We start from the raw sequence: 11,985 nt of genomic DNA on the forward strand, positions 1-11,985 counted from the left end.
ACCTCAGCTGCTGTTTACATACTATGCCGAAGCCTTTACAGACTAGGCCAAATGGAGGTACTGACTCGCCTGGGTGGGGATTGGGGGGAGGAGGGGACGGGATAGGTCAGGACACAGTGGGGCCAGTCAGAGGGATGACCCAGGGGGTGGGAGGAAGAGGGGGTGTGATACATCATGGATCGACACAGGGTGGTGGCAGTCACAGGGATTAGCCACAGCAACGCGTGGCAGGGCCAGCTAGTATAAAATAAAAATAAAAACAATAACCCAATGACACCCCCCAAAAGAGCCACATTTTAAAAGGATATATAGGATGTCACTCAGGTCAACTAAAGCCCTAGTTAAAAAAGGAATGTTTTTACCTGGTGCCTAAAGGTATATAATGAAGGCACCAGGTGAACTTCCATTATTATTATTATTATTATTATTATTATTATTATTATTATTATTGCCAGGGATTGCAGCTAAAACAACCTAAATTTGTGTGTGTGTGTGTGTGTGTGTGTGTGTGTGTCTGTGTCTGTGTCTGTGTCTGTGTCTGTGTCTGTGTCTGTGTCTTTGTCTGTGTATTTATTTTCAAATTCTCTTCCATTGTATTTTCTTCTTTGTTTCTTTAGTTCCTCTATGTTGTGGAATTATATGTTTTTAATTAAAGAAATAAAAATAAGTATTTAGATTTTGGGGTTGACTTTCTAGGTAAAATGATTCCCTCTGATTAAAAGCTTGATCTGTCAATCACAACAGAGCTCCCCTTCTTGTCCCCACTTCCCTCTGGTGTTTGTTCTCCCTTCTCCTATCATCTGGTACCCTAAAGGCATTAATTCATTTTGCTTTCAGCAGGCACCTGTCTGCAGCAGTTTGTTTAAATGTTTGGCTTGTACAGATCCCATGCCAGCTTTTATAAGCCAAAGAGGTATTGTGCTTTGCCTCATGACTCAAGATTTGTCTGGATCTTAAGCACTCCCCTTGTATTCCTGGGTTTCTAAGATGCCTTTTTTAAAAAAAGAAAAGAAAAGAAAACCACTTGTTTTATAACAGGTGCATTCCCAACCGAGGCACCACAGCTCCCAGGAAGATGCCCTCCTCCACCAATGGAAGACGGTAGAGCTTGGGTTCCTTTTCGGGCTCATTGCTATAAATTCTACCCTGATAGGGAACTTTGGTGGCAAGCGGCCTTCAGATGTTCTTATTTTGGTGAGTGTCATTTTGAAAAATGATTTGTTTTACAAATGAGAATGGTAGGGAGAAAAATGGTACAGCCCATGGCACGCAGGAAATTCTTTCTTTCTGGCACAATCCAATAAGAAGAAGTTTTATTATCAAAATAATATTGAGAAGAACATGCGGTACAGGCCTGGGATCAGGGATCAGCGCCAACAACCATTCGCTGATGGCCTGAATTCCCTGGACACCAGCCAGTCTTCCTCTCCTTGCCCAATCCCAAAGCATTGTTGGTGCAGCCCAAAAACCATGTTGCTGTGGCTCATCTTTTGATTCCTCCATAATGCCCCTGGGCCCAGATAGAATGTTGCTCCACTGGGGCACAGAAGCCCCATGGAAGAATTTAAGTTGTGCTTTCCTGCTACACTGGCTTTTTGGCACTGGGGGTGCACTTGCTTTGGGCCAGGGGGCGAAAGGAAAGCAGAGGAGAGCTCAAGCAAGCAGAGTTGGCCCTACCTGGGAAGGAGTCTTCATCATCTCTGCCTTCACTGCCCTGGACAGGGCCTTTGCCACCTCACCGTGCCTCCCAAGGGACATCACTGTTGCCAAGAACTGACCGGCAAGAGCTGCAGAGGGCCCTGTCAAACCTGGCATTGTTCTGCCAGTGTGGCACCATTCAATTCTTGTTGTCATATGTTGGAGGTCTTACCTGTCCTTCAGCATAAGTTCTCAGGTCAGGTTAAAACAGTACAAAGTTAAAACCATTCCTGAGAATTACATATATCAGGGGTGCAAAGCCAGGGGGGAAAGGGGCACCATCATATGGCAGAAGTGATAAAATGAAGGTGCAAGAGGCCATATCTCTGTGGAAAGAGAATTTCACAACTTAGGGCCATAGGCCTGTTCTCTGTTGGGAATCATGGTGGCAAAAAAGTACAATATTTAGGAATATGGATGACAGCAAAGAATATTAACTTGTTCAATGATAATTATGAACCAGTGTGGAAAGAGGTAAAGAAAAATCTGGAAACATGGAATAGAATGAAGTTGTCGTTCCTTGGAAGAATAGCTGCAATTAAGATGAATGTGTTGCCCAAGATGTTATTCCTATTTCAAACAATTCCTATAATTAAAGGGACAGGACAATTCAAAGAATGGCAGAAAATTCTGTCTAGATTTGTCTGACGGGAAAAAACCAAGAATAAAATTTAAATTATTGGTTGATAGAAAAGAAAGAGGTGGATTCTCCATGGCAGATTTGAAGATAATTATGAAGCATCCTGTCTCTGTTGGTTAAGAGAATGGATAACACTGGAAAACACAGATCTGTTAGATTTAGAAGGTTATGACAACAGATTTGGTTGGCATGCTTACCTCTGGTATGATAAAACAAAAGTCCATAAAGGTTTTACAGACCATGTGGTAAGAAGATCATTATATGAGGTTTGGGAAAGAAATAAAATGCTGTTAGAGAGAAACCTCGCCAGTGGAGGTGTTGACTGTCAATTCTTGTTGTCATATGTTGGAGGTCTTACCTGTCCTTCAGCATAACTTCTCAGTTCAGGTTAAAACAGTACAAAGTTAAAACCAGTCCTGAGAATTACATATCTCAGGTGTGCAAGGCCAGGGGGAAGAGGGACACCATCATATGGCAGAAGTGATAAAATGAAGGTGCAAGAGGACATATCTCTGTGGAAAGAGAATTTCACAACTTAGGGCCATAGGCCTGTTCTCTGTTGGGCTGCCATTCCTTGCACTTGCAAGTCCAGTGGAATTACCAAGAAGGCAATCAGGGAGCATTTAGAGTGAAGGGATCAGTCTCAGATACTTGAGGCCTGTGCCCTTTAGGGTTTTTAACACAAATGGGAGCGCCTTGAATTGCGTCTAGAAATGAAAGGGCTACCCGTGCAGATGTTTTAAACTAGGCTGTGTCAGTTCTAAATGGAACCTCAGCCAATCATCGTCCTGTTGCATTCATTCATTCATTCATCCATCCATCCATCGCTACCAGTTCATATTGCTGAATATACTACTCTTTGTGCTGCTGCTGCTATATCTCTCCGAAGAAAACTTGCATCCTGTTTCAAACTGATCGATCACATCACAACAAATTCTATTTGATATAAGAATGGATGGATTAATCTGAGTTCCTCCTACTCAGCAAACATGACATCAAAGTCACATTGGCACCCCATTAATATAAATACTTTGAAAAGGGTATTATCTTTCTCTTCCAGAGAACTGAGGTGATTCCCCCCCCTTTTATGTGCACTTAGAAATAGAGTGAAAAACGTTTTCAGTACCAGAGCACAGGATTTTTGTGAACCATCTGATTTGTAAAAATGACATTTCTATTGGATGTTTGATTAAGTGATTTTCTTTAATTGTTAATTATTATTTTCTACAAATGGGTAGGTTACAATGATCCTTCTTCAATAAAAATATGCAATAGAATAGCAGTCACAAGCATTTGAAAGATATATATATACCGGTATTTTCTCTAAAGTATTCAGAACTTCATATTGCTGCCAGTGCTGGACAGTGAGCAGTGAGTCCTTGGTCATATCTTGTTAGGCAGTCTTTTTCAAGGGGAAGATAGCTTTTTAATGAGTTTACTTTAATTCTGTGGTATATTTCCTAGGTGGCACCTTGGCTTCAATAGAAGATTCAGCTGAACTGGATTTTTTGTTGGAATACACTCGGCTGTTCGATCATAAAGAATTTTGGATTGGATTGTTCAAAAATATAGATGGTAATTGTTTAACACTCAATATTTATATATATAATAAATGTATTATCTGCATTTATTCAAAAGTGTCCTCAACTATGGCACATGTTTCATTTGGAAGGGGGAGTTTGGACATAAAAGAGCTCAGCAGCAAAAGCTGTCAGTTGTAAGTGAATGTTGCTTGCATTTTCTTGGGAAGCATTCAGGAAAAAGGAGAAAGCTCACCCATTATCTGAGTATTCATCAACTAGGTGGTAAACAGTAGTATAGGAAGCATCTATGCCAGGCATCCCCAAACTGCGGTCCTCCAGATGTTTTAGCCTACAACTCCCATGATCCCTAGGTAACAGGACCAGTGGTTGGGGAAGATGGGAATTGTAGTCCAAAACACCTGGAGGGCTGAAGTTTGGGGATGCCTGATCTATGCCATGGGTTAGCAAACTAAGGGGTTGGTCCAATTGCCTTCTGGATCCGGCTCGCGGATGGTCGCCGCATGGATCGGTGTGGGGATTCTGATCGTTCGGGCTGTGCCATTCCCCCACTCCCTCACACACACCGTGGCGGTGCCTCCTCCCTCCCTCCTCCTGGCTTCTCCCAACCCTGCCTAGAGGAGGAAGGGGGCTGGCCTCTGTTGAGCTGAGTGCCATTTTAAGCAGCCCCTCTCCGGAGCCAGCCCTTTCATGCCGCTCATCATCCTGCCCCCACCCCCACCCCGCCAGCCCCTGCCGCTTGCAAGGCACAGGTAAGCAGCCACCGGGGCTCATCCGGTGCTGTGGAGAAGGGAGGGGAGAGTCGTGGGGGGGGTTCCCCCAAAAAATATAGTCCGGCCCCCCACAAGGTCTGAGGGACAGTGGACTGGCCACCTGTGGAAAATGTTTGCTGACCCCTGACTATGCTTTCAAATAATCAAGCCCTGCCCCATACCACATCTCTTTCAACTTGATTTATGGCTCTGCCATTACTTGAAGTTCCATCCCAGATGTCCCACTAGGGATATTGGGAATATAAAATTTATAATTACTTTGGGAAGTGGCCTGTCCTTTTCTTCTCCGTAGGTTCAGGCATCTCTCAAGATATCATTGCCAAACTTCGCATGAGGGTTCCTGAGGTCGGGGTGACAGTTTCCATTGATGTTGGAATGGCAGGCGCTATTTTGAATCAAGATAGCGGACTGAAATGTCACTTTTTCCCACCAGGCTAAAAAGCACTCCCCAAGCATCACCCTCTAGGAATGACCATCCAAGTAGGGACGATACCACCTCAACACAGTGCCATCTACCCCTAACTTGTACAGCCACTCCAGAAGGATAGAATGGCCACAATATCGAAAGCTGCTGAGAGGTCAAGGAGAATTAACAAGGACATGTTTCCCTCTCTCTTGACAAAAGTCATCATACAAGACGACCAAAGCAGTTTCTGTGCCCAAACCAGACCTAAACCCTGATTGAAATGGATTTGAGCCTAAAAATCACAGCTCTCTTTTTCACCCCCATTTCCAGCATATTTGCCCCAGGCTTGTTTTCTGGGAACTAAAGCACTGTTCGTTCTTCTGGGTCGCAGGGTTGAGTCCATTGAGTCCCTGGATTCCTTTAACGGAATACCCCTTTCGCATAGGGATGGCGAGAGCATTCCCCCATCCCTATCACCTGAACCAGAGCCTATCCACAACCTTACAAGTTGTGGCGATTTGCTATGCGGCAGGCGAAACCAAAATGGCACCAGCCAATCAGCCAAGTGGGGAAAATTCCTGCCGTGCCCCTGTCCCAATAACAGGTGACACATGACGGCATAGCAAGGTCAAGCCCTAAATATAGGGAGAGGTGGGTGGGTGTTCCGATGCACTGACCAAGAGTGAAAGCTCAGTCACGTGCATGGCATATATAGGTCCCTTGCTCCATTTTGGCTAGCGTCCCCATTGGTCAGAATGAACCCAGCATCAAGGGACCTACCAATAGGGTGTTGTGGCTGACCAATCGTACCCACCCACAACACAAGGGTTTGGTTGCCAGGTCTCACCGCAACACGTGCCCTCTTTAAGGGAGGACCCGGTCTGTCACTTATTTCATTTTTTTATATATCATTTGCAGGCATTTTCTGCTGGCACCTATGGCACCATACCCTCCTTTCTTTATACCAAAAAGAACACTGCAGAGAACCATCCAAAATAGTATTAAATATGGGGAGGGGGGGTACGTGCTGTCAGAAATCAGAGGCACTCCCCCCTTATAGTTAGTGTATTCAGTGTTCTGATATGATAATGGCAGTAGCTTGCATAATCTCCAAACTGAAAAAGGTTAAGAGGAAAAAGGATCACTGTAATTTTAAGACACGTTTCCATATAGTATGTCTTACAGTCATGGTGCTACTCTTCTCCTTTCAGTCATTATGTTATTCATATATTTTTATAATTAGGAGAATGGATGTGGAAAGATAAAACTCAAGTGGGTTTTGTCAATTGGAGAGGTGAAGGGCCTGGATTCAATCCTCAAGCTTTTCATGATCAGAAATGCATTGCCATGAACAGCGATGATGGGAAATGGTTGGATACGGGCTGCCGCCAATCTATGCCATTTATATGTAAAACGCCCAAAAGTAAGTCATAGATTATTATTAAACTACATTTTAGCAATAATTCTGATACAATAGGGGAATATTGAGTTGTATAGAACTGCAATTAGTGTCTTAAGGTGATCTTGTCCAACTGCTCTCTTGCTTGATTAATTGTACAGTGGTACCTCGGTTTAAGAACAGTCCGGTTTAAGTTACAGGTAGGTAGCCATGTTGGTCTGCTGTAGTAGAAAATAAAATAAAATAAAAATCCTTCCAGTAGCACCTTAGAGACCAAGAAGTGTACAAGCACACGAAAGCTCATACCAATGAGTTGGTCTCTAAGGTGCTGCTGGAATGATTTTTTTTATTTTAGTCCAGTTTAGGAACGATTCAGTTTAAAGACTCCGCAAAACCAGAAATAATGTCCCGGTTTGAGAACTTTGCCTCGGTCTAAGAACGGAATCCGAATGGTGGAAGGGCACCGGCAGCTGGAGGCCTCATTAGGGAAAGCCTGCCTTGGTTTAAGAATGGTTTCAGTTTAAGAACGGACTTCCAGAATGGATTAAGTTTGTTAAACGAGGTACCACTGTACTAGAAGTTTATCCTTATCTCTTTATCTGCTTCCTTCTTCAGAAAGCTCTCAAAGGAAGGTGTTTCTGTGATTCTACAAAACAGAATTTTCCCTACCTCAGCAGTTTAACAACCTTCCACCCCCTGCTATGCTTACTAGCAAGTTCTTAGCATTCTTTCCAAACTGTCAGTCATTCCTTTTCTAGTAGAAATTGTTGGTATTTTGTATTTTGGTTAAAGGAAAAACACTAGGTATAAGAGAAAGAGTTCCCTGGATGCTTAAGATCCAGGTTTGAGGTAAGTACTCTTTGGTGTCTCTCACCAAAGCAGAGATTTAAAATCACAAAATATGCAGCGAAGTAAAGCATTGAAATGTAGGTTGTTATACCTTTAAAATATCCTCTTCTAGGTTGCTTCCAAAGTTCCCTACTTCCCTTAGCATAGAAAGAGACCACAACATAACTGTCAAGTTTTCCCTTTTTTAAAGGGAAATTCCCTTATTCTGAATAGGATTCCTCGCAAGAAAAGGGAAAAGTTGACAGCTATGCCACACATTTGGCTGGTTAAAAATGGTTTACTAACAAACACTTCAAAGGCCAGATTCATGTGCTTTTCCATACATCAGGAAGAAAAGACAGGCAGCAAGACTTAGGTTCCAAAGTGATGGGAGTTTCTAAATCATTTGTAGAGAAACACAAAGATGGCTTGTTTAAGCCATGAATGCAATAAACATTTCAAATGGTTCTCATTTTTAAATAGTAATGTGTTGGATTGAAACTTCAAAGTTAGGAAGAAGCATGTCTGAAAACAAGAGCCCTGTCTAGCATACATTGCTAAGTTATTTTCATGATGTGATATGTCAAGGGCCAAAGCCTGAAAAATATAAAAGTTTTCCCTACAATATTGATAGACCTTGCCCAATATCCAAGTGGATATGGCAATCAAACATTTGAAAATCAGCTTTTTTGTTGCTGTTCAAATATAGTTGCCCTAATACAGTATACTTTACCATTAAGTGTTCGACGACATTTGAAGGACCAATGGGCCAAATCATCTTTTGGTGCATCAAATGCCCAAACCTGGATTCTTGCGCTTTGCTGGGGGGGGGGGTAGACCTGCTGGCAGAGAGGCTGCATAGGTTTCCTTGCACTCAAAACTCCCACTGGTTCACTTTCCTGCTGATCAGAACTCTTGAGATAAACAACAACAACATTCCCTTGCATAACCATCTCCCTACTGGGCTGAGTAGGAAGTTCTGTTGCTTGCACAATGTATGTGATTATACCTTAAGCATGTCTTTTATTTTGCAGTTAATGATGAAACAACAAAAGCACCTACAAACAGTACAGGTAAGGCTATTAATGACACGTGGTCATTCTGCTTGGATAGCTGCCACTACCCCCTCACTGACTCATGTCAGTATGTTGTTGTTGCTGCTGCTGCTGCTGCTGCTGCTGCTGTTGTTTAGTCGTATCCGACTCTTCGTGACCCCATGGACCAGAGCACGCCAGGCACTCCTGTCTTCCACTGCCTCAGTATTTTAAAATATATATAAATTTCATACATTTATATGCCGCTTAGAAATTCTGTATATTAAGTGGTGTACATAGAATTTCTACTCTAAACAAAACATACGGGGGAGAGACAATTAAATTCCATTATTATAAACAACAGCACCCTACCTTGAAATGCCAGCTGAAATAAGAAAACATTTGTCATGCGCCTGAATTTCAGCAAGTAACATGGCAGGAAGAAATCACTTTAGAACAGAAAGCAATGACTAGAAAGTCCAAGCCCATAGAACAAAAACAGCACTGAAAGCATTCATCAAATATCCATAGGGTCATCCAGCCCACAACAAATTCTCTAATCAAGGCATCACTCCTGAGCCCAACAAGACTGTGTTGTCCAATACCATCAAATAACGGGTGGCCATTTGGCTTGGTGGGCTGTCACTTGCTTCCCCTGGTTTTATTCGTGTCTTTGGTAGTAAAATGGCAGGCTGTAATCAGCAGCTGAACCTCCTTTCTTTAAAGTGAAAGAGTTGGGGAGTGGGAGAGAGATATTTTGATTTATTGGAAAATTCCATAGTGTTGCATGTGAAAAGTGAGGTTAGGTTCCCCTTTCATGGGCACATGCACAGAATAATGCTGTCATTTTTAGCCATAGTGTTGAAACTACTGGGGGAAGATACACTATTGCTTGGACACATGCAAATTGTTCAGCAGAAATTGTAACAGCTTTGGGGTTACATTCCTTCACAGCCTGACCAAGTCCCTTTCTTTTAAGAGGGCCAATCTGTTTCTACTTTGAGTAGAATAAAAGCTGCTCCTATACATGCTCAGGTTGTGACGCCACATGTCTTCTGCATCCCATTTCCTCCCTACAAATAAGGGGCAATGTTCATGGTTTGCAAGTTCACAACACACTATGCTTAGGTACAGTAAACACCACCCAGACATCCTTCTTATCATAGTGTAAAGCATTTAATGTCTTGGATTTTGTATGTATATATCTACACCTTTTTTCTCATTGGCAGTGCAAGAAGATGTCTCTGCATCTGCACACGGCAAATATTTGAAAGTCGTTCTCCCAGTTATCTTCATCCTCATCAGTGCAGGTATCATAGCCTGTATTTTCTACAGAAGAAGAAGAAGAAGTGGACAACTATAAACCATAGCAGGCTTTGACAATTCTTTCCATTCTGACCGTGGGATAATTCTTCAGGAAAAAAAATGGCTCAGAATCACATGTGGTGAATGAAGAGGGAAATTAACAAATGTAGGCACTACTTCTATCTGTATACATTTACCTGGAAGTAAGCCCCATTGAACCCCTATGCAGACTTACTTCTGAATTGACAGGTGTAGGACTGCACCATTAATTCATTCATTTCCAAGAAGTAACCATGGCTGGAAGTTATGTGTCTTAAGCAGCAGTATTCAGAGGTACTTTCTACAACGAGACTCATGATGTAGAATGCTCTGAATACATATTATCTAGTACGAGTAAGATCATAAGTTGTACTGATTATATTCTGATTAAAGATTATGCAATTTGGAAAAAAAAAAAGGGTCGTGTCAATCTTATCCTCTGGCAACCAAGGTGCTGCAATATATTCTTGCCCCAATTCAGTGGGCCATTTATGCACAAAGGCCTTTTCAGGAAAGCTAAAATCCCATTTGTCATGAAAAGGAGGAATAGCAGGAGGGTGAATCTCCTCCAGAAGAGTCAGTTCTCAAGATTTAACAAAGGGGGCCTAGCTGCTGTTGCAGAGAGTGCGACTGCCTGTGCAGCACTTAACTGTGTGCATGTTGTTCCCTATACAACTAGATCTGTTTGTACCTCTCTGTGCAGTGGTGTAGGAAGGGGTGTGTGATGGGTGCGGCCACCCCGGGTGTCATCCCTGGGGGGGGGGTCAGCCAACAAATGCAACGAAACGCGGTCTGTGGCTACTCTGAGCTTCTTGTACAGCCCTCAGCTAGCACAACAGCTGCAAATGTTCCTAGGCTGGGATAGCTTCGCCACACTGGACTGGATTACTGAAACACAGTATTTGTGGGTCTTCCCTTGAGAACGATCTGGAAACTGCAAACACCTGCAAAATCAATGACTACTAACTATGTGAAGCAACAGCACACAGCTTCTTCTAACAATCAGTAGTGACAGCAGCATGGAACTACTCGTTTGTGTTCTCATTTCCCTCACCCTCTTGTATAGGGTCTCCTGCAGCTCAAGCTACTGGGGGCCAGGGATAAAAATATCCACTCAAACATGAAGTTTACTGGGTGGCCTTGGGACAATGATTGCATTGCAGCCTGAGATATCTCAAAATGTTGCTATGATGATCAATGGGAAAGAAAAGAACCAAGTATGTCACCTTGAAGGTCCATGGAGAAAAGGTGGGATAAATATGTAGCGAGTGATTTTCAGTATCTATGAATGCGGCCCAGCTTTCACACACAGCCGGCAGATAATCTGAACACCTGCTGACTCCGCTGAAACGCTTGAATTTTTACATTGTTTGTTTGCCATTTAACCTATAAGGGGGAAACTATATATATTTAGTTCTAATAGATCAATATTTGTTTAGAAGGAAATCCCATTGAATTAAAAAGGATTTATTCAGAGCTGCTGCTGCTGCTTCAACCAGAACTTGCTGGAACTCAGTTCTGGCACCTCTCAGGTGGGCATCATTGCCATTCTAAGAGAACAAGGGGGATGCTAATGGTGAGTTCTGGCACCTCTTTATCTAGAAAAATAGCACTGGGTTTATATTCATGGAAGAATTCTTAAGCTTGCAGCCTGACATAAATTTAATAGTAAAATTTCCAGCTCTTCATTTTCTTTGCTTACTCGCCTGTAACAAATCTGGCATTTTAAGTGAAGAGATTTCTAGACAAATACTTCCGTTTTGGGGTTTGCTGAACTTTGGCCTCAGCTGCACAGGATATATAGTTTTGTTTTTCAGTTGCAACTTACTTGAAAAAGGGTTTCCTAACATCCTGTTTGTGAAATATAATTCTTGAAAACAGTGACATATATTTCTTGAAATATATGTCCTAATCATGCCTACTAGCAAATAAGGGGCTAACTACCACTCACATACAAATCCCATACCCTCCAACATTCCCCAGATAAAAATAAGGACATTTATCTCCTCAACCTCGCTCCGTGGCTTGCTCGCGGTTTGCCAGTAGTGTGCATGCGTCATACATAGCGACACTGCGCATGCGCGCTATGTGCGACACCATGCATGTGGGTTGCCACTCCGGGTGCTGGAGCAGCTTCTTACGCCACTGCCTCCACCATCCTGAGAAAACCCCTTAGTCCTGATTTTATTTTATTTTATGCTTTGGTAGATTTACCAAAAGAAAACCACATACCAAAAAATAAAATAAAAAAAATAAAAGGGGCAAATTAGATGCAGATGCATAAAGCATTTTTTTAAAAAAAATAAAATAAAAAGCAAGACC

The 11,985-nt window shown here is 42.5% G+C and overlaps 1 protein-coding gene across 2 annotated transcripts in view; it reads left to right on the forward strand.

The window, feature by feature from the left end:
• Window positions 1–10,081, forward strand: part of LOC118092113 (macrophage mannose receptor 1-like) — a 59,688-nt gene extending 49,607 nt beyond the window's left edge. Inside the window, exons 26-30 of one of the 2 annotated variants that reach the window (XM_088654098.1) lie at window positions 1,039–1,194; window positions 3,803–3,913; window positions 6,302–6,481; window positions 8,320–8,358; window positions 9,549–10,081. In XM_088654098.1, coding sequence (XP_088510224.1) covers window positions 1,039–1,194; window positions 3,803–3,913; window positions 6,302–6,481; window positions 8,320–8,358; window positions 9,549–9,682 — 620 coding nt within the window. In that variant the 3' untranslated portion in view covers window positions 9,683–10,081. The remainder of the gene's footprint in view (window positions 1–1,038; window positions 1,195–3,802; window positions 3,914–6,301; window positions 6,482–8,319; window positions 8,359–9,548) is intronic. The other variant, XM_088654099.1, reaches the window with a different exon arrangement.
• Window positions 10,082–11,985: the final 1,904 nt, after the last annotated feature.

This window comes from Zootoca vivipara, chromosome 11 (assembly GCF_965207765.1).
Source record: "Zootoca vivipara chromosome 11, rZooViv2.hap1.1, whole genome shotgun sequence".
Classification (NCBI taxonomy): domain Eukaryota; kingdom Metazoa; phylum Chordata; class Lepidosauria; order Squamata; family Lacertidae; genus Zootoca; species Zootoca vivipara.